At 44.1% G+C, this 22,884-nt stretch overlaps 1 protein-coding gene across 1 annotated transcript in view; it reads left to right on the top strand.

Annotated features, from left to right (window-relative positions):
• Positions 1 to 12,758: 12,758 nt before the first annotated feature.
• The window catches only part of Ser (protein serrate), a 42,548-nt gene continuing 32,422 nt past the window's right edge, over positions 12,759 to 22,884 (top strand). The window contains exon 1 of the mRNA XM_071788848.1: positions 12,759 to 14,365. Coding sequence (XP_071644949.1) covers positions 14,318 to 14,365 — 48 coding nt within the window. The 5' untranslated portion in view covers positions 12,759 to 14,317. The remainder of the gene's footprint in view (positions 14,366 to 22,884) is intronic.

Raw genomic sequence — 22,884 nt, 5'->3', positions numbered from 1 at the left:
GATTTGTCACGTTTGACATGAGCAAAAAAAATAGTATAAGAAAATATTATCCTATACAATATTTATCCTAATATAATAAATAATTACAGTGACAATTGCGACTTGTGATAACGATGTAAAGAAAAAGAAATTGACGATGCAAACTGAACAAATTATCTCGTAACGCGCATGGCACTTACATGTTAAAACAAGTCAATCTACGAAGAATGCGGTGAGACATGACTTGATCCGTGGAATCGAGATATACGAGGCGCGACACCAAAAATGTTAATTAGTTAATTAAAACATTTTCGTGCGTTTCCACTTTAGGATATATTTAGATAAGCCGCGTGTCCTATAATGGCGTATGCTTTTTGAGGGAGAACCGGACTGTGGTTATACTCCGTTGCCCTGCCCTCCACAGTTCAAACAGAAGATAACTCCAAGATGGACCAAGCGGTCCTCTCGGCGTTGCCATTTAAACAACCGGTACCGATGACTCGATCATGTTAACTTTATAAATAACGAGTGAATTCTTAGAATAAATATAAATAAATTTACACATAATATATAAAAGTATATAAAAGTATAAAAATATACTAAATTATAGAAATATAAGAAAAATATTTTATATGCGTTACATAGAACAGCATCACGTAATTGAGTTATATTTAAATATAGAGAGCCCGCCAGAAGTTCTTATTTAATTATCATTTAACAGCCACATTGCGAATGATTACTGGTTTAGCGACATTGAAACGCTTTTAGAATAAGAAATAATAAAGTAAACTCTATATCTAGAACGGACGGCGCGGTGAAGGCGAATATGTATCGAGCTGAGTTATGCTAACAACACAGTTTCTCCGCTTTCGTTGCGCAGACAATATTATTACTCTATAGGTATATTACGCGTACCGATTACATAAGCCCGCACAATTTACATTATTTGTTGCGGCCAGACAGTTAATGAAAATCGCGCCGAGAAACTGGCTCGCGATTATAATCTTGACATTGATCGCAGATAACACCCAACACAAGTCTCTATCATCGATCATTAGTTTCTACCGAACGTCTACCTAGATTCTGAGGCGGTCTTAAGAACATTCCGAACGGTGAAAACCGACATCACCTTAGTGTATGAAAGGCCGGCTCGTTTATTCGTCCATATAACATGGAATGACGTGTGAAATAAAATTGTATGAACGGAGAAGTCGCCAGCTTTAGGAGAGATTTTTAATCCCTTACTTTTCGGCAGCACACATGACTAATCCGCACGTACGAGAATAATAAATTGTCTTAAGGAGGTTCGCCTATTAGTCGAAAGTCAACTTAGAGTCTTAATTTTTTTATATGATTTACATAAACACTTTATACAAATAATCTCCCAAAAGTTGAGCAATATTGACCGTATAGTTTTTTTGTAATATTATTCAGAAGTTAAACACTTTGAGCCTATCGTCTCATGAGAAACGGTCGCTCCGAGGTAAATGATCACTGATTTAGTATACACTTAGCCAACTTAGGACTTCGAAAAACTAGCATTTGACACATGAAACATCAAGGATTGCATAAAAAGTTTAAAAATAGGATTTTACCGCTTTATTGTCACAAAGTTTACTTTTACCTCGTGGATCGAATTAGTAATGACAGACGTTGCCATTGGCAACGCAAGTAACAGCTGATGCAAACCCAACCTCACAAACAGTGTTTAACCACTAATCATGAGTTCACGACACGCAATCATCAATAATGTATTAATCATTTTAAGTCTTTAGTATTCCCTGACAATTGTTCATATAGGTTTTTATAAATTATTTGTGATTTTTCTTTTACTTTATAATGTTGGATAATAAGTATTTGACAACGATTCCCGAGTCGTTGACGCTCTCATACTTCGGCATACATTTGTTAATATTCTATACTAATAATTTACGAAGAATATAGCGCATAACTAGCATCCACAATTCATTACACTAATAATTCATATAATTCGGGATCGCTGTAATGACATTATTATTCAACCGCATTTTTTACTTCAGAATAGTAGGCGTACCTCCTTAACGTAGAATATGTTTTAAATTCCCTAATCTTAAATATTAACTTAACTCATATGAAATATTTATTTATTTTTTTTTTTTTTACATAAAACATAAATAACTTTTCCATAATCTATTTTATCGATATACTGTATTATGTACAATCGAAGAAAAATTATTAGATATATGAAATATTACATTTAAAAAATTTGTCGCTTATTAGCCGTAATATTTCGCGAGCTTCTTATAAGTCTCTCGAGAGGAATAAAAATCAGATTTGCGTGGGCTAATGTACTGTGTGGCATCGCAGCGATTACTCGTCGATTTCATCGTATACACGTACGGACGGAATCTTCATCGGTCATCGGCGATCCGGATGCCCGTCACGTGGCGGCGTTTTGCGTGAGTACCTCCATAAGAACCTTCGCGAGAGCGGTCCATTGAATGGAGGATCCGGCAGGAGAATCGGAGAGAGATGGCAGGAGATATACGGAGAAGACGAAGCGGACCGTACTAATCCTGACGACCGTGACATCGTCCGTGTCTATGCAAACGTCGCGATATCTGGCGATATCGCTGGCAATATGCGACGGCGATCCATTCTGCTCTTTTAATCGGACTTATTAAACTTTTGGGCACACACCAAGACCTTCGCAATTCCACATCAACAGCTTTCTCTTTGATCATTTTTTTGATATCGTGATAAATTTCCAATTTCGAAGTATATTCTATGAAAAGTACAGATCTGTTAGTGAATAATTATTGCCTCGATACGCTTTGTTTGTTCTCCGTCGTTTCAAAAGCGCGAACGGAAATCTTCTCTCGGGATCGTAATACGCCTCGACTCAAGTCGAATCACGTTTACGACTACTTTTTCACCTCGTTATTATATCACGGTAGCATCGCTTGTAATATACGCATTAAGATTTCGTCGCGTTACGAGACTTCGACTCGCAATTTTTCCTTTCGATTTGTTTCTTCATCCTATATTATTTTTGCGAGATAATTTGAACTAAAATACATATATATAAAACTCGCGCTTGCAACACGGCAATACAATCGCGCCGATGAGACCACTTGAGAGACGCAATGATTTTGCGCGGCCACTTTCAAAAGCTGGTATATGCAGAAATTAACTACGCGTTGCCGCGCGCGAGTGATTCGTACGACGAGAAAAGAGAGGAGAGAGAGAGAGAGAGAGAGAGAGAGAGAGAGAGAGGGAGAGGGAGAGGGAAAGAGAGAGAGAGAGAGAGAGAGAGAGAGAGAGAGAGAGAGAGAGAAGGAGAAAGAGGGACAACGAGGGAGAGGGAGCGAAGAGGGAAGCTGGTCGCCGCAAGAAATTCCTGCGATTTAATGGGATTCTTTGATTACTACTTGATGCCGATCGCCATTCAGTCGATCCATACGCCGTTCACGTATATCGGAGGCATTCGTAAGAATCGCGGCTTCGCCGTCCATGCCTCGCGATTTCGGCGCGCGCAGATTTTCTCCTCGCGGACCCAGAGAGAAGGCAAGAGGGAAGTGACGTCTGTGAGACACTGGCGATCGTTGACTTAACACGGATTATTAATAGAACGCCCGGATGTTTCCCACGAAGGAATTGTACTTTTATCTCTCTGTCTATTATTACCGGAGAACACGCGGTGTGCGTATCAGATAGCCAACAGCTCGTGAAATATTCCTAAGTGAATAAATACATTAATGATAATGGAAGAATACACTAATGCGGGAATATTCGGCGTACGGAATATGTGCGGACACGGTAACCACGATCGTGCCGCGTTTTGCTTCGTCCGCGTGCCGTTATGTAACGTGTATTACGTCGCGTTGCCATTACGATCGTTCGCGCCGTGATTGCGAATTTGGTTTCAAAATTTTGACCGCGTCGGTCACGTCACGAAATTACGAATGACGACGAACATGCAGCAGCCGCGTTGAATATGCAGTGCTCGATACTTCCGCGCGCGAAAGGAATTAAACGCGCGCCCGCGCGAATTCTTTTCGCGGTCGAGAAATTGTATAATGCTGGTGTGTTTCACGAAAGTCGGACAGCGGTTAACTCATGCGTTCTCAATGGACGTAACGCCAAGAAGCGTGCGATCTCGAATGCGAATTTCGCGGCATTACGAGAAATTGCTCGCCGCGATGAGAGAGTCCCGCTTGTTTTTACGCGATGAATAAAACACTTCGATCTACGTTAATTAAGGCATCTGTAATGATATGCATCAGCTGCGCTCAAGAAAGGCATATTTTCTTACGTAAGTTCGTATCCGTGATTCGCCCGAGTATCGCGTAATTTTTGGGCACGAATATCTACCCGACCTTCCAATCGGTTTCGAAAAGCGAAATTCGCGGAACTCGGCTTCTTCTCTTTCGCAACGCACACAGGACTGCGCTTCGTTAACGCCGAGACTGCACGAAATGCACGAGATCGTTAATAAGCGATCGCGGCCGTCTAACTCGGTAGGGCCCTCGGAGTTTTCACCGGGGGGTAGGGGAAGCCGAGCGGTGCCTGAACGCTCAATTTCCTGAGCGGATAACGATCGGGCCCGGGTACGAGGGAGTCCAAGAACTCTGTCCGTAATTGACAGGTGACTCCTTCCACCGTCGACGTTAGCACAGGTTAGCCCTTAAACCTGGAAACCTTCAGTTCGGTCCTTAATAACTGTGGGAGCCTCCGCCACCCTCTCTCGCTTCCACCAATCGCTCCGTCTTTCTCTTTTTTCTCTCGCCTACCGTTCTTTCTCTCGAACCCTCTCACTTTCGTTTGAGCTCTCCATTCTCCCTCCGTTTTCTGATCTATCGCCGTTTTCGTTCTTCCAATTGTCGTGTCTCTATCTCTCGTTTGCGGGCCCTCTCAAATGGTTAAGTTCTTATGGCCACTAAATGGATTTCGATAAGTTTTCGTTAGTGACAGGTAGGAAAGACACCTGTTGATTCTACCTTAACACAACCGAGTTAGGTCTCCTGTGTGAGAGGGTAGAGCGGTCCGCCTCTCGTTAAAAAAGCCACCTTGCTCGCTTCCAATATATCACCGCAGTGGCATGTACATGTCCGATACGACGAAAGGGTCCTCCAGAAAATCGGCATCTTTCGAAACTAATGGGATTTTAACTAAGTCAGAATAAAACGTCACTGTCGACAGCCTTATCGATCGATCGATGGTTGGTGAAATTGTTACCTTCTTTTAGATATTGATCTGTAGTATTTATACGAAACAGAACGTAAAATTTTTTACTGTGTCGAACGTATTCTTTGTGATTATGTCCAAAACTATTATTTAATTGTTTTAAAATTAACATTGAAATATAGTTTTTAAAAGATTCTCTCTCTCTCTCTCTCTCTCTCTCTCTCTCTCTCTCTCTTTCTCTCTTTCTTTCTCTCTCTCTCTCTATACGTATAATAAGTTTCGAGTAAGAATATGAAGAAGTATAATTTTTCTTCATATCTGAAACTTATACAAAACGCTTACCGATATCCGAAGTGACTTTCGAAATTTCAAGGATCAATTTGCGAGGCATTAAAAGAAAGTCATATGGGCAGCTGCAAGGACACTGGTCGCTGTTCAGGATTCTAACGATCGTCTTCGAAAGCTGCCAGGGGAGCGTGGCCATTGCCGGACGAACGACCAGCCATTCTCCCGCGCGCCAGGCAGATTAGATAGGTCTTTACTTGAATTTTTACTTCGATCCCCGTGCGATTGTTTAATTTAACGAGCACAATATGCATATCGAGAATGGGTCTCGTGGGGAGAGGCCTGTTGGCGGTCCGGTGGCGTCGTGGTGCGCCATACGGACGCGCGCGCACACGAGGCCCTTTATTCTTATCTCGAGCTTTTTTTTAACATTAATTAACTCGACCGGGGCTTATCGTGCGGGGCTTCACTGACCCAACGTTAAACCAGACCAAAGGCCTCAACGCGCACACGTACAACGTGTGTAAAGTCCCGTGCCACGCGGCTTCGTCGTGTGCGTGCTGTGACTCGGCCAGCGCAGAAAATTGAATGATCACCCTCTGCGCGCTCCGTTCGTCTCATCGGCGTCATTCGATTATTACACGCCCAAATATCCAGTGCCCGCCTCCTCTTAAGACTGCAATAAAAAGCAGCGATTTGCGATGCACCCGCCGAGGGGCGGGTGAGGCTTACTTTCGTGATCCTGTTTCCGATGCCCAAAAACTCTCACGGGACCGTAATTATAATTTTTTTCTGGGATCGACCGGCCCAAAAGCCAGATTGTACTCGAATATTAATTATCTCGCTAATAGCATTTTACCTTGTTACGATCGGAGCGCGTGGAAAGAGGGACGATAACAAAAATAACCGTTGCGAACGACCGGCCTCTTATATAATCTATATCTGGACACGATCGTGAATAGAGTCGTGGCTAATTGACAGAATGTACACAGCTCGTAATGGGAAAAAGTTTATTTCTCGCATATGGAACGTCACATATTTTTTCAATTCGACTGATTGACAACTCACGTCCATCTGTAAATGGAATATGCGTCGATTTTTCTCGCTTTATACTCGCTTTACTCGCGCGCTCGATATGCTGGCGAAACAGCGCGTTTAGCCGGAACGATAAATCTCTTTTATCCCTCTATCCGTCTATATATCTTCGTCTTGGTGTCGGCCGTTCGTCTAATCGTTATTGACAGCGTCACTGAATTAACGGTATATGCCGCATCCTTACATTTTTCCGTCGGTGGTTGCCAATACATCTTCTGAAAGAACGAATTAGAGGCACTGAATCGTACGTCATAAGATACATACGTCAAGCATCAGTTAAGTAGATACTCATACGACGAGATGCTTACGATAAATATTAGAATGTACCGGTATATTGGTTCTTCAAGGAATTAAACGAGAAAATAACATTATTTACGATAAACATTTACGTTAGATAATTATTTACGATATTACAATACGTATAGATATAAAAATAGAAACAAAAAAAGTTAATTTTGTATTTTAAAGCTACTCTTAAAATTCCATAACACAAAATCTTAATATTTAATGCATATTAGTAAGAAGAGATTTTAGTTTTCAGTTGTATTTATTTTAGAATTTTTGTAAAAATATATTATTTATCTACTGATATTACTGAAATGGAATAAGCAAGGGAATAAGTTTATAAACAATGTTTTTAGATGAATTACAGGATGCAAATATTACATAAACTAGCTATAGGTAATTTATATAATATTACTAATTTTCCGGTAATTGTATCGCTACGAGATGATAGAGAAAATATTCAGTTGCGTTACTTCTGGAATACTTTTACTTTTATTTACAAATCCAGATGCTCGATTATCGCGAACGCCACGCAATTATTTAATAAGAATTGTTCGAATGGATAGTAAACAGAGAAAGTTTTACTTTATTTACGCGCTCGTCGAAGCGCCGCTAATTACGCGCGTTCGTCGTAAAATTTGCATATCATCGATTCTCCGATTCGCTCTGTTCGGCAAGCGAATCTGCATAATTTCGCATACGAAGAAAAGAAACTGCGTGCTATTCCAGGTTCATGGAGCAAGTATGTAACGGACATAACTTGCTTTCAGCAACAATTAGCGAGACGTCAAAAGGACACCTGACGGGTATTCGCGGGATAACGGAACCGGAGAAACCGAGCTATCCCGGAGTTCATGACACGCCTGCGAATCTGTCCGGCATATACCCAGACGTTATGAAATTCTAGTGAAATCTTAAAGCGGCATTAAATTTTTCGTATGTCTTACAGATAATTATAACAATGAATTAAATTTCTATTAAAATTATAAATATATTTCTCGTGAAAGTGATGCAAATAACAGTACGAGGAATAACATTGTTTTATTTGAAATATTTCTGAAAGACAAGACAAAAATGTGTTGTAAAATTTATTAAATATTATGTAATATCTTACGTATGCGTGTGAATCATCGAGGCGAGTATATAAGGAGAAATTGTTGAACTTTGTTACAAGTAATTACTTAAATCGTGGGACGTTTACATTAAGTTTACAAGGAGGAAAGAAAGTAAGAGTACACAAGAAGTTCGTGTCCTCGAGACAGGCTGCGCGGATGCAGCCGAGTTCGAAGCAACGTACGGCTGCGGTCCAGGTGGAATCTGGTATCTATAGTCCGACGAATGCCTGAAGAAAGATCATTAAAATCCTCCTGCGTGTGTATACACTCCGCGCGGTTTGCGCCCCGTCGCGTATCCATTACATCTCCCGCTTTTGCAAAAGCCCTTCAGAAACCTAAACGTAAATTCATGAATAATGAAAATAGAAGGCGAGGAGAATAATATGCCTAGAGTCCTGTCGATGACACGCGTGCGAAAACTATATGGGATTCGTTGCAAAAAGTATTTTTTTCGAGCTACCCAGCGTACGCATAAATACCATAAATAATAATATACGTAGCGCTCGTTTACTTAACGGGCAATCCTAATATACTGGAATAACCCGAGAAAGAATCCGACCAAATCTGATAAAAAGGAAAGGCGACTTTATGATTCTTTCATTTTTGCCACGGCGATGTTGTCTCTGCAACATGAAAATATTCCACGATCGCCGAACCGGCCCACATAATCCTCCGTCTGCCGTTGCCATTTGAGTCGGGCTGTTAAAAATACGCGTATCCAGCTAATTCGGAACGATCTCATGAGAGAACGAAACCGAGGACAAGAGGAAACCGCCGAATGGCGGTAGGCAATTTCTTAACGGACGGTCGGGACGCGCCAAAAGGCGGCGAGGACGTGCGAGGGAATCGCGAGGTGCGAGGACCGCTAAATGCTCTTATTACGAGCCCTCGCGTTTCTTCCGTTCGTTCGATTCATGCGTATATCGCGCACCGAAAATCCACATGTTTTCTCGTCTGGGCGCCGCCATAATCCCCCGGGCCGGTTACGCGGCCCGGGCTTTTAAGAAAACAAGAAAAGAAAGAAAAGAAGAAAGGACGAGCTATCCAGCAAATTCGAAACGATCTCACGACACGGGGAAGACATGGAAGGAGACGAGAGGAGGATGAGCACGGCAGCAACGGCAGCATATCAGGCAGCACAGGTGGAATCTCGTATCTGGCTCTCAGAGAGAGCTCGACTCAAGACAGACTCGGAGGGAGGATGGGGAAGCGAGGAAGAGGAGTATGCGAAGGGTCGCGCGAGGGGAGGGAACCGCACCTAAACACCCTTGCATGAACGCTCACTCACTCGCGCGTTTTCCTCATCTACCTACCGGGAGAAACGCGTGTGCGTTTCACCTCGTCTTTGCTCCCTCGCGAGAGAGAGACTCCCCATGACTCTCCCGCGTCCCTCCCGCTCCTCTTGCGCCTCTGTAATAATGTGCTCACATATTGGAGTACCTGAGAGAAGCACCGAGGGAGGGGGCGGGAGGGAGACGAGAGGAACATAGGGAACGGCGCTGAGTGCGAAGGAGGGAGTCCGGTGAACCTCGAGGTGGACCGTATCCCGTGTACGTACGAGCTGGATTTGCAGACGTGTGTGTGTATGTGTGTATGTGAAACATACCTACATGCCCACGGCGGTAATAAGAGAAAATAAGTAAAACCCTAAGGTACGAACCGGAGGGGGCATAGGGCGGGTTGGCGATGGTACGCGGCGCGCAGTGAGGAAAGGGGAAAGGAGAAAGAGAGAGGAAGAGGAGGAAGAGGAGAAGGAGGAGTGGAAAGAGAAGGGGTGGAGAGAGGTAGGGAAGGAGGTGAACCTGTTCCCGAGGGAGTTCCTTGACCCTCGGGGGGCACACTCTCTCGTGAGCTTTCGAGAGACGCGAGAAGCCAACGGAGTAGCCACCATAATGCCCGCCGGCTAACTCGGGGCCCTCGAGTAAGCAAGTCCTCCGAGACGAGGAAAAGAGAGAGAGAGACGGAGAACGGGAGGAAGGCGGAAGGTATAAGCGAGAACGAGAAGAGTGACGTACCTAGTAGTAAGAAGAGGACGAAGGACAGAGCAAAACGGGACGGAATGAGACGATGAGAGATAAAGAAGGACGGACGAGAATGGAGAGACTGTAGCGGGCGAGAGAGAGAGAGGGAAGAGACAGGGAGAGAACGACGGATGAGCGTGCGGACCAAGCAGCATCACCGCGCAGCATCCCACTACTGATGTTCGCCCGTTCGTCCATCCGCCCATGTGGACCACGGTACACCATACTGCTGCGCTACCACACCGGGTTCGCCGTCGGATTCAAGAGACCGCCGCCAGAAGAGCAGAAAGAGAGGATAGATATAGTCCCGCCGTGTTGCGCTATACCGTCCGTTACAGGCTCTTTCAGCCGAAGAGAGCCCCGCCGCAATTCTAATGACCGCGCTAATCAAAACTGGCGCGAGCGTCGTGAAATTTCATTTCCAAGATATTTATTTTTGTCATTCAATTCTTGCCTCTTGAATATTTTTATCAACTTTTGCGCTTTTTTCAATCATTAATGACATTTAACAGTTTGCCAAAGTTTTTTCTTAAACTCATAATGGCTGAAATACACGATCTTGCTTTAATAAATCTTTAACCCGAGAACGGTCGTATGGAGTGATTTTTACACTCCATTGTCGAAAAAATAAAGCTTACGTCGCAATAATTTTAATGTGCTTTTTTCGTTTTTTAAACATTTTTTAAATTTTTTCTTACTTTTTTTTAGAAAATATTGAGTAAATATTCTGTCTTCAAATACTAATAAATTATAGAACAATGAAAAATATGCAATTAATAACAATGACTTTTGATTGAGGTAAAATTCACCCCAGATAACCGTTTATGCAAAAAAAAAATAAGGTAATCGTTCCTGGGTTAACCATTGCATAGATACGTAAAATAGTTTAGGATTGCAAAAATAACAAAATTTTTTATTCATCGTAACAATAAGTGTTTTCAGTGGCGCGAATGCTCTCGCATAAATTCAAAAACTGTTCGCAAATTTTTTATTGCGACGATTTTGATGAACACGTTTACATATACAGATTTCAATAGATTAATTTTCAAGAAAGACGTGGTACTGTACGATAATCCGCGTGCGTTTATAATTTTCCGATTACCAGACGTTGCGTCACATAAAAGTGACATACATCGTTACTTACGTAGTTCCTGAAAGAAGATCAGCGAAGACGTTTCTCATTGCAGCGATAATTTATAGCCATTTAACTCGGGTTCTCAGTTCGCATGATACTCCCGACACGCGAATTACGGTGGAACGGTATATATACTGTATGTATATGGGGCAGAAATTCAATGACGATCGTCACGACGCGACGCAACGGCGATGGCATCTCTCTTTCGCGAGGAGCATAGCCCGCTAGCCATATAATGACGATGGACACGCGACACCAACAGGACTTATCCATTATTCATCGTCCAAAATCATTCTTCGTGAATACATATAATTTTGTCTTGCCAGCCGGAGTCTACCGGGAACCCACCTTAACGACTCGATACAAACAACCGATCTCCGATACGATGATTATTAACGACATTTAAACACCTTTTTTGTCTCCGCAAGAAAAGATAGTCAATTTATAAGGAGAGTAACCTGTCAAATATTTTGTGAATCCTTGATTAACATATCCACACATAATTCTTAATATATCTTGCGGTATTTTTATTTCTTAAATTGAAACATTACGATGAGAAACTAGGCGTTAACTTTTTGCTACGAAAAAGTAATTTATTCATGTGCAGATTTTAAGAAAATAATTTTTATTTGAGATGCCATCTGTTTCTTTTAGCTGCACTGGCTGAACTAGGCTGAACTGGTGCCAATAAGTTAAAGTGAGACAAGTATATTTTGTTTTACTTTAACTTACTGCATCAGTGTGCACCAATTCAGCAAGTGCAGCTAAAAGAAACAGACCCATTATTATTTGCAGGAAGGGGTCTTGCTTTAATATTTTTCATGTATTTTTCGCTTACGGACGGAAACAAGTGACTCTTAATTATTATTCCCATAATTCTCATTGTGCTCATCGATCCGCTATTCCTTCGCAGTACTAACGAAATTTATATTACTCCGGCGATTTGCAAACGCCATTCGCGGCCTAGATGGTACCCCAGACCGCAACTCCTCGCGAGCAGCCCCCGCGAAATTCATATCACGAGTGGCAGTCAAAGAGCGCGCCTAAGCCACGCGTTTCTCGCCTCGACCGCGAGGCAAGAGGTGAGAATACACAACCACCGCGCGGCGGCGCGGCGTTACCGACTCCGCGATGCCGCTCGTGATGAAACCGATTGTAAGACTTATATACGGACGCGCGCTAGCTCGTGTTCAGCCGGGCCCAGCATCCTGGGCACGGGGGGCACAAGTGTACGTCGTCGTGTAATGCCTCATAGAAAGGCAAGAGAGAGCAAAGAGCCCTCGAGATGTTCGCGCGGCGCGCGCGCACACACAGTCACCTATGCGCGCGTGAGCAAACGCGGCCCGATGCACACGCACGTGCGCATATACGAGGTGGATTCGCGATCGAGTAAGATGGAAAGAGAGAAAGAGAAAGAGAGGGCGAGCGTCGGCGAACGTGTGTAAAGTCGCGATGCGCGATGCGGGAGGAGAAAAAGAGAGAGGACCCCGTAAGGATGCGAGGTAGAGCGCGCGCGGGGTACACACGTAAAGGGGTCCTCCGTGCTCCCGGAGGTGGAGTGACTCGGGAAGGGGGCTGCACCGAAAGGGGGGGACGAGCCGCGGTGGGATTAGGGGGGAGGCCCGCAGGCCGGCCTGCGGCTCTCCGACTCAGTATCCCCGGAGCGACCGAGTCGTGTACCCCGCGGACGTTACTGCGTTTCCGTGCTCCAGCGTGCGCACACGGATTAACAAGTGGTATAGGAACGGTACACACGGACATCGCCGCGCATTCATGCACACGCACACGCACACGCGCGCACGTGCACACACACACGCGTCTTTGTGCACGCCGGCTACCGAGCGGCGGCGTGCGTGCGTGTCCGTGCACACAGCGAAGGCGCGTTGCACGCCGTATTATACGCACACGTTCCCGCGTACGCCGGACACGTGCACACACCTGTTCGCCGCGCGTTTCCGCGGCGGCGCCGACGACGCCGGGCGGCCGACTCTCTCGCGGGTTCTCGCGGTGTGTCACGCGTGTGCGTGAGGCAGTGTCACACGTCTCGTTCTCCCGACGGTAGTGCCCAGATATCGCGTTTCTCTCCCGAGGATCTCGAGGAAATCGCTTCTTTAGGACCACAGGATTGTTACTTGTGTGAGTGAATTGGGGTGCGCGACGAGCGTCTTGCGACAATAAACAAATTCATTCAAAAGGTGCGAACGACTCCCGCGAAGATTTCTTTCTCCTCCCTTCGTGCATCGGGGATTAATTGACGCATGGAGTGCGAATGGAATTATCTGATAGCTCGAACTCCGAGTCGTTCTCGTCTTTCATATGCCGCAACGTGCCTACAGATTGAGGAATTGACCGGCGAAAATCAGTGTCAAATCCAACCGTAACTACGTGTCCGGGAAGGAAGAATACACGCGACGCTACCAACTTTCCAAATTGATTTCTACGAACTGTCGTATCACTCGTACACGTGGGACACGTGCTGGACATCGCGACTTGCGCATCGAGGAAAGCAGGTGTCGAGTTCTGGAGTAGCGCGCGTGCGATCATCAGGCTTTTGCGCGCGCAGTCGCTTTCTCCTGTCCGATGAAAATTTGTAGGCACGAGTCGTGTAATTAGACGCGATTAGTCTTGCACGAGGACCGACGAACAACGAAGCGAGTGAGTTGCAGGACGAAGAAAAAAAAAGAGGCGTGAGAGAAAAGGACCGTATCACGGCGATCGTGGTTGGAGTATTCTCGAGAGCGAAAGGTACCTGTCGCGTCGCGAGAGCGGTACGCGAAGAAGCTTACGCGAGTCTCCTCTTTGAATGTCGCTTATGCACGGGAAAAGTGAGGATTCGAGGATCTTTACGGACGAGAAACGGCGGAGAAAAACGCACGCGAGTCTACCATTCATTCACCAAGTGTTGACGAGTGTTTAGTGCTCCACGGAAAGGAGAAAGGATCGTTCCTCCCCGCGGAGGACACAGGCCAGTGGATATTCGGTGTTGGTGCGCGGACCGGAAAAATCTGAGTGCAGTGTGCCGATAAGAGATCGATAATATTCGGTGAGAGTGGTGAGAAAAAGGAAGAGAGAGGGAGAGAGAGAGAGAAAGAGCGAAGGATACGTACAAACGGCGCGACGGGAAGACAGTGCAGGATTCATCGAAAGCGCGGAGGAGTGCTCGAGAGAGCGGCCGAGGAGTAGCAGCAGGGGATATCGATGATATGCGGTAGTCGAGGGATTCCCCAGGGAGAGACATGAGGGCGGCCGCCACCTACGTCCTGTTCCTTGCCCATCTCATACAGGTACGCGCCGCGACACACGTCGCCTCCACACTTTCCTCCGATTCACCTGGATAACTCTCTCGCGTGCTTCACTTCGCGTTTCGAAACGGGCGAAAAGAATCGTCTGAAATGTCAAGCAATAATAGCTAGATATCGTCGCCCTCGGGGTGTAACTCGATGCAAATACAAACGAGCTAGTCAGAGAGGAGATGAATAGAATAAATTATTTTGTAGGATTAAACAGGTTGGCAGTATAGGCAATACGTTACTTTTGAAATAAAACGTAATGTGGTACTCTAATTCCGAAAATTATAATTTCAATTATTATGTCAAAATTGCGTTTATTGTAATTTAAAGTAGACACGCAGTAAATTACAGTTACAAATCTGCAAACCTATAATCGACCATATTTATCATCTATAACATGAATTTAATAGAATACGACAAAGTATGATATATTTACAAGGTATAGAAAATCATGTATACTTTAAATCTTTAAAAGATAGAAAGATGGACTTTTATATAATGCGCACATATCAAAATAACTGAAACCTCTGATTGCTACGTCCAACTTAGCAATGTAAGCTCCGTATGGCCACTGCAATATCTTTCACTGCAGGCATTTAAGGCGGCATTTAAGAGCTGTAAAAAGCACAGCATGCGAGAAGATCACGGTACTATTTATACGAATAATCACACATAATCAGCGCGAACGCGCACTTTTTAGTCTCTGCGAACGACTGTTTTCGCGATCGTTAAGACATTAGATTGCGTTATAACGTTGTACGTTTGCTCGATCGTCAGCAGTAAAGCTTCACCCAGTCGAGTGAAAAGTATTCCCTTCTTTCGCTTTGCGCGGCGACACAAGTGAGATCGAAAAAAAGAGCCAATGGGTATTCGAACAGGTGATGCAAGCGTACAGAACGCAGTGTACATACATACCCCGAGGCGTACGTTCACAAAAATAAACAGTTGTACGTGACAGGCCATTACGATACACATTTATGTATGATTGAACTCAAGTTTTTTTCATTGCACGTCTATCAAGTAGGTTTTTTCTCGTATATAAACGCCTCTTAAATTAAAACTTTTATCGTTTACTAATTAAAAACATAGATATAATTGCTTTTATGCAGCAAAACTTGCTCTTGACGCTATCCGCGAAACGGCAGAAATCGATTATAATTTAACGGAACATCAGTGACTCCAAATATTTGTACGCTTGTACATATCCCACCATTGGATTATGATAATGTAATAGAAAATACCCATACTCGATTTACGAGTACCGTCTCGTTATCACTATGATTTACACAAGATCTGCTACCATCGCGTATCGGAAGTTAATTTGCAAGACAGTGCGGCAAGATTTCCATACCAGTCCCCGCGACCATTATAGATCATTGCGATCTCAGCGCATAGCGTTGGCTCCTTTCAAATGCTCATAGTTTACCGCTTGCATCACCGCACAAGGTGCTATCATGCGTGATGTAGCATCTGCGACGCGAGGCCGTTCTCACGTACGTGTTCTGATCTCTGGCAGTCTTCCGCCTTGGGGTACGATCAATGATACAAAACCAATCGCACAAAAGTAACACAAAAACGTGGATTTTATTATAATCACAGCTATTTTGATCTCGAAGAAACTTAATTAACATGCGCGTGTGTGACACATCGGAGTTTAATTGTCAACAAATTTTTTTCTTCCTTTGAGAGAGAAAGAGAGAAGCCAAGTTCATTTTTCATTAACATACAATTATCATACATTAATATACAATTTAAATAGAAGAAAAATAATTTTATCAAGAGACACGGTAGTGTCTCGCGCCAAGTACACGCGGAGCGAGACCGACCGTGACTCTTTTACGCGACGCGACGGGTTGCGAGTACCCGAGATGTTGAGATCTCGATAACGAGTGAACGGATCAAGTTCTAAGTAGGCTTGATCGATAGCTTGGGGTCCAATTAGGGGGGGGGGTTTCTCTCATATAATATTTACAGTAATATTATGATTTAACTTTATAACGGAATTATCATTTCCAATATTAAAAATAAAAAATAAAACATTCCATAAATTTATAAATTATGAGACTAATACTTAATAATTCTTTTCTCACGTTCTTATTGCTTCTATCACAATTTTTATTGCTTTCACATATGTACCGGCAAAGCCGGCTTTTGCATAATATAGCCGGTTACACGATGTAGTTGATAGCTAAATTATTCATCGATAAGTTATAACATATAACGATGTTTGAATATACATTACAAGACCAAATTAATTAATTAAGATTATCGCGTTTATCACAATCATGTTGACCTCAGTTTAATTAGTAAAAAACGGTTATATATTAATCACTTACATATTACAAAACTAGCAAACTACTGTAAAGTGAAGCGATTAGATAAATACGGGCGAGAGAGACGGTGATTCACTTAATACAGTTTATTAAATTACTTATGCCCTTAGATATTGACACGATAAGAAACTCCTTCGTCATTTTGCAACTTCATAAAAGTAGCACCTGATATATATATATATATATTTTTTTTTTACAGATTAATATATTCTTACTTTCAATGTTAAATAATTATAAATATGTTCATTGAATTGTCATCAAGGAAAAGTAGGTTCTGACTCTTGATGGAATTAATAACTAAGAAAAACTATGATTGTTGCTACACCTTGCGTACAAGGACTGCTTAGAAATGCGACTGAGTTTCACATCAAAGAAACAAGATTTCATTCTATTTCGTTGGATATTAAAGCACGATCGGAATTCGCTTCTAATGAATCGGCGTCTCTTTGTCCTCGTGATCGTCGGCTGTGTTTCTGTATACCACGGTATGTAATATGTCGTTGGACGACTATCTTAACGCGTCTCTCCCGCGAGTTGCACAAGGATAGGAGGGCGGCGCTACATCCTTCTCCTTGTTCTCAGCCAGGAGAGATTACGCACTTACTGCGTAAGTATAGTTTTTTTGCGGATGTTGCCCCGTCACTCGCACTTTATAATTTTCTTACTGCGTCTCTCCTCCGTATTGTGCACTATCTCGGATAGCCTCGTCCGGGAATGACAATATCGCGCAGTCTTCGTTCGCACTGCAAACTTACGTTTTTCTATCGAATAGTTGCCGTATATATGTATAGTATTTTTTTAACTCACCAATCATGAACTCTTTAAGTTTGACTCTATATTTAATATTAAACTGACATATCAAATATCTATATAGCTTATTTTCTGTCTACGGATTGCTTAGCACATCACCATGTATTATATTGTATTGGAATGTATGTTAATGTAGTAATTAATAAGAGTTATATATTTTGACCAAACTGACTTTAATATCGAAGATTCTTACATTAACTCGACGTTTCGTAGTAATTAATATTAGATTTTGTCGCGCATATGCGGGTATTTATTTTTCCATGAATTATTACAATTGTTCAGTCAGTCATCGTGTCAGAATCGCGTGTATAAAATTTTAGCATCTTAGTTGCAGGCACGCCTGTAAACTTGTCAATAATGTATCAATTTATTAGAGACTGTTGAATTTTCGGCGCTGATTATAAACTTGAAATAGCAATGGAAAGAAAATTCTGTGATATTACGCAAAATTTATATATTTTTTAAGGGACAGCGCGCACTACAATAAAAATAATTATAACTTCTTTCTCTTCTAGCTATTCCGTTGTTTCGCCGTGGTATCTCGGAAAAGAGCCGCAATCACGAGCGAAAATGATTAAATTATAAATATCAAATGTAAATTGCCGGGTTAAAGTATGATGCGTGTGTTCGAGCGAGGAGGCAAGCAAATCCACGCTTCCGTAACGATCGACAATTTCGGTCGAACCCGACGAATAATGGGAGCTTAGGAGCCGGAGCGTTGCGGAGCCTCGCTCCGACCTGGAGTTACCGGGGGTCACCTCCTCTCCTGGACCCTCTCTCTTATAAATGACTTTCGAAGAACGGGCCGCGGTAGAGAAGTTCCCTCGCCGGGTCCGTCCGTCGTTCTCTCGATGATTTCGACCTAGTGCAATTAAGCCGTCGCCGCCGCCGTTGCTGCTGTTGCTGCCGCATTGTGTGCGCTGCTCTCTTTCAATTACAGTCCGAACGGAATTACCGTTATAACGTGCGATGCCGAAAAAAGTTCCTCGAAAGCGGTTCCGAAGAAGCGCATATCCCGCGTCTGTTAGATTCGTGCCCTTTCGTGTGTGTCTCTTCGACCGTGCCCTTCCGCGTGTTCTATTTTAAAAAGGAACATCAAATTTAAGAGAATTTCTCACGTTAAGACATCTCGTCTTTCGACTAAAAAAAGTTGATTAATTGCTTAAAGTGTACAAGTAGTTTTTCCAAAGATATATTAATTTAATGTAGGAAGAACATTAGTTACTCCATCCGTGAATTTCACCACATGGCACACTGTGATTCATGCGCGCGAAGAGCGCTAGCTGCGAAAAAAATCACGGGAAAATATACGTGAACCTGAGAAAGGGAACTTAGCCTTCGCACGGTTGCGTTGTAATTTGCAAAGCGATTACTTCCGCGCAATTTCTTGCGCGATTCTCGAGACTTTCCACGTGCGCGCAGCTGACGCTTCCTACGGCCACGGCAATCGATGAGCCCGCGATTGAGATCAACCCGGAAGTAGGCGCGTGATTTTTTTTAAATGTATATATGATGAAACGATTGTGCTCCATACTTATAGATCGTTACTGAAACATATGGCATATGGGAAATTATCCTTGTAAATACTGATGTATATCTTTACAACACTACTGTTACGTTACTCGTGATATCGTAATTAATTAATTAACCAATTTTTTCTAAAGGCGAGATATCTTTAATATGATAGAAATACTTTTTCGATTTTGCATTTGCATTATCACTTTCGCGTTTTTCCAATTTTTTCACTTTAGTCTTCCCAGTTCTCTACAGATCGAACATTTTATTTTATTATTTTTATTCGACATGAGTTGCGGCGCGCAATCGCGGGTTAATCGAGCGCGATCGACTTCGGGCTGTCTGATTAAAGACGATTTCACGGGAAGAGCCACGGCTTTGCGGATCGGAAGGTGTTGATGTGGCCTGACTAACGAATATCGAAGCCACCGGACTGGCGGATCGGCCGGTCGGCTTTCTCATCGCGATTTTCCGCCGCGGAGAGATTCCGCGACGATCGCGAACGATCGGCACGATCGGTGGAGGAAGAGAGACGCCGGTTTATTAAGCTTGAAATTGCACGAGGCCTCCAACAATTATCGTAAACCCCCGTTATGGATTCCCGGTGCTGGAGATCGATCCGCATTCGTCTGCATATGTGCAGCGAGAGAGACGCGTGAGATGCACCTGAGATTCGCCTCGGCCCGACTTTTATTGACCGCCGCCGTCGCGAGATGATAATTCATCGCGTCTTCTCCATCGCCGCGGCTTAATTATCTGCTGAACGCACCGTGGACTATCATCAACTCTCATTCAATATGAGAAACATAGTTTATACAGTTGCGCTGCTCGACTCTGATTCCGACCGTTAAGTGCATCCGCGATTTTTTCTATTCTTTTAAACAACTAGCAGCTCTCTCTCTCTCTGTCCTTGTCGATATTCTACATCATATATATTATTATTGTAGTTATTGACGCGATTCAGTCACTTACGTTTATGCCTTCGACCAACTTGACAATTACGTTATTGCTTGGCGCACGCGAATACGCGTTACGTAATTGTGTACTTTCACTGACGTTTATTGAATTATTATAATAATCTTGAATGCTAATTCGAAAAGTAGGTATAATTGCATCTACTTGTGAAAACGAATAATTTTTGCATTTCTCTTTACGAGCTCTTACGTAATGCAATATATTTTTGCGTTGTTATATAGCGAGTAACGATAATGATTATTAGTACAACGGCGGAAAATAATTGACCGTTTTCAGCAATGCGTCTCTAACTTTCTCAGCATCTGCAATTTTTATATGTTTTATAGGTTTTTATTGATATCTTGGACAATTTGCCGTGAAACTGTATTGCCGATCTTGTCTCTCACAGATGTGCGCGCTGTCGCAATTTTCTCAGATAGTTCTTACGGTCGTTTAGACAAAGTCGTAGGCCTCGACAAGAAAGTTTCATTCGACGTGGAGCGCGGAGTATAATTAATCGAGCGTGATTGATTAACTAGCCGATTGATTAACTCGCGGAATCTCGAATCACGATTATTTCAAGCATACAATCGCCTCGATCGGCCGCCTCAGTTCCGGCGCGCCGGGCCGGGCCCCCCCGAGTTTAGAAGAACCTGAAAGTCCACTGAGACCGTAATTACACGCTGGCACGATTATGGGTCTCTTTGCATCGCGCCAGCGCTGACGATATTTCGAGGTACGAGCTAATTAACATGAGCTCTTTAAATTCGATCTATCGCGCGGTCTTAATTAAAATCTGCGGTTACGCATTTGCCGCGGCAGACTGATGGCTCGAGTTCTTCCGCGTGACAGACGCGAGATAAAGCCGAGCAAGACGTATATTCGTCCTACGCTACTTGCGTTTCTTGCTCAACGACGACGACGACGACGATCTGTTAAGCCGGCGCGCCCGTACCTCCTTCCGCTTTCGTCCTGAGAACCGAGGATTTTCTCGCGCATCTCTCACCTTGATCCATCTTGTTCTCTTTTCTTTCTTTTTTTTTATCTCTGTTACCATTCCATTCCGCGTTCGATCGGCGTGGCCAATTATCGATGTCAGGAAGAGAACGAGGAATGCTCCAGGATCCTCGAAAGTGAAAACTCCGGTTAACTAGAAGGATGTGCGGTACAATGGCAAAATCCGATGCCTCCTCGATTTACACCATGTAGAGTGACGAAGGCAATAAGAAAAATTGGTAATGACGAAAACAAAGTTCGAGAAGAAAATCAAACAAAATATTAATCTCGGACCCGGCGAGGAGGACTGAAGAAGCGAGGCGCAAAGTGTGAGAGAACGGAAATAACGCGGAACGCGATGATGGCCGGGGTGTAAATAGGGAATCCTTCGGGGCAGAAGAAGCGCCTTCCGCGCGAACGAGAGCCGCCGGGCGAGGACGTGCGGTGGGATCCGCGAGGAAAAAGCCGTGGCGGGGAGAAACGAAGGGCAGGCCGGGAAGAGATGAAAACACAGAGAGAGAGAGAGAGAGAGAGAGAGAGAGAGAGAGAGAGAGAGAGAGAGAGAGAGAGAGAGAGAGAGAGAGAGAGAGCGCACTGCACAGCAGCCGAAGCGGAGCCGGGGCCGGGTTAAAGCGAAGCGTTTAGCCGGCGGTCACGCGAATCCCCTATAAAAATCAGCCCCGAGGCGGAGAAGAGGAGCGAGCAGCCTCGGCGAATGCTCGGCAGATAGACAGATAATGCGGTCCGGTGGCGTTGCCCCGTGTGGCGTGGCGTAGCGTGGCGTGGCGCTGGGGGCCTCGTCCTGACCAACATGTACCCCATGGACCACGGCGGCGCACAGGTGCGTGCCTGCGAGTCCTTTTTCCCCCTCGGCTCGCCGCGCCGCCGATAGGAAGGAGCAACATCAGGCGGAGAACCGGAGTTCGCCGCCGAGCGAACCTGCACGGAGAGCTTTTACGAGTTCGTGGAAACGAGCCGCGAGATGCTCCTCACGAGTTTCGAAACGCGCCGAGTAATGGGGCGCGCTCTCTGTGATACGGCACGAATGCAGCGCACGATGGGAATTGCCGAAGCAGCACGTGACGATGTGGATATTAATTCCGCTAGTTACGCCACCGAGTTTGTTCGCAGCTTCTTCGCGCTTATTGCGATTTACTTGTCTCGATTTAATTTCTATTGTGTACAAGTACCCGGTATAGAAACTAAATCTTGTTGCGACAGAGATGACAAGAAGGAAATTATATTCCAATGGCGGTTTGGGCGGTCGTCTCGACATGATTACCGGGGCGATTATCTTTTTTCCTCGACATCAGCACAATTTCTTTTGATTGATGTTAATCGGATTTTCTTGGTCGATCGCTCCGTTATTCGATCGAAAATAATGGGTAAGAAGAACGAGCGCGAGAAGAGCAGTTCGTCAGTGCGGGAACCGCGCGAATACCGCCTCGAGAGAAGAAAGACGCGGGGTTTTTTTTTCGCAGATGCCTCTGTGCTTCATTGGCCGCCTCCAGTTTTCTTGTCTTCCGCCGACGACGGCCGTGGACAAAAGAGTGGACGATTCGATGAACGTCGACAGGTGTGACTGGTGAAAACTGCGAGGCGGAGCCCGTTAACAGTTACTCCATTTCGCGTCGCGTTCCTCGACGAAGTGTCGCGCCGATGTGTAGAGATATGTATTTTAATATCCCCTTGCCTTCTCCGCGAAGATACGGCTTCAACCTGATACGCCATATTATCTTTGCATGCGAAACCAATAAAGCCCTCAGCCGCGTCTCTCTTATTATATATTATAAATTATAATTGCTATACAGTTCCAACGAGTCAAATCACTCGTTGGAATTATATGGCACTTATCATCGAACGGTGAGTTCCCCTTTTACATCTCATCTTAAATGCATAGTGTGT

The sequence above is a fragment of the Temnothorax longispinosus genome, chromosome 9 (genome assembly GCF_030848805.1).
Source record: "Temnothorax longispinosus isolate EJ_2023e chromosome 9, Tlon_JGU_v1, whole genome shotgun sequence".
Classification (NCBI taxonomy): Eukaryota; Metazoa; Arthropoda; class Insecta; order Hymenoptera; family Formicidae; genus Temnothorax; species Temnothorax longispinosus.
This window is presented reverse-complemented; position numbering and strand designations above follow the sequence as displayed.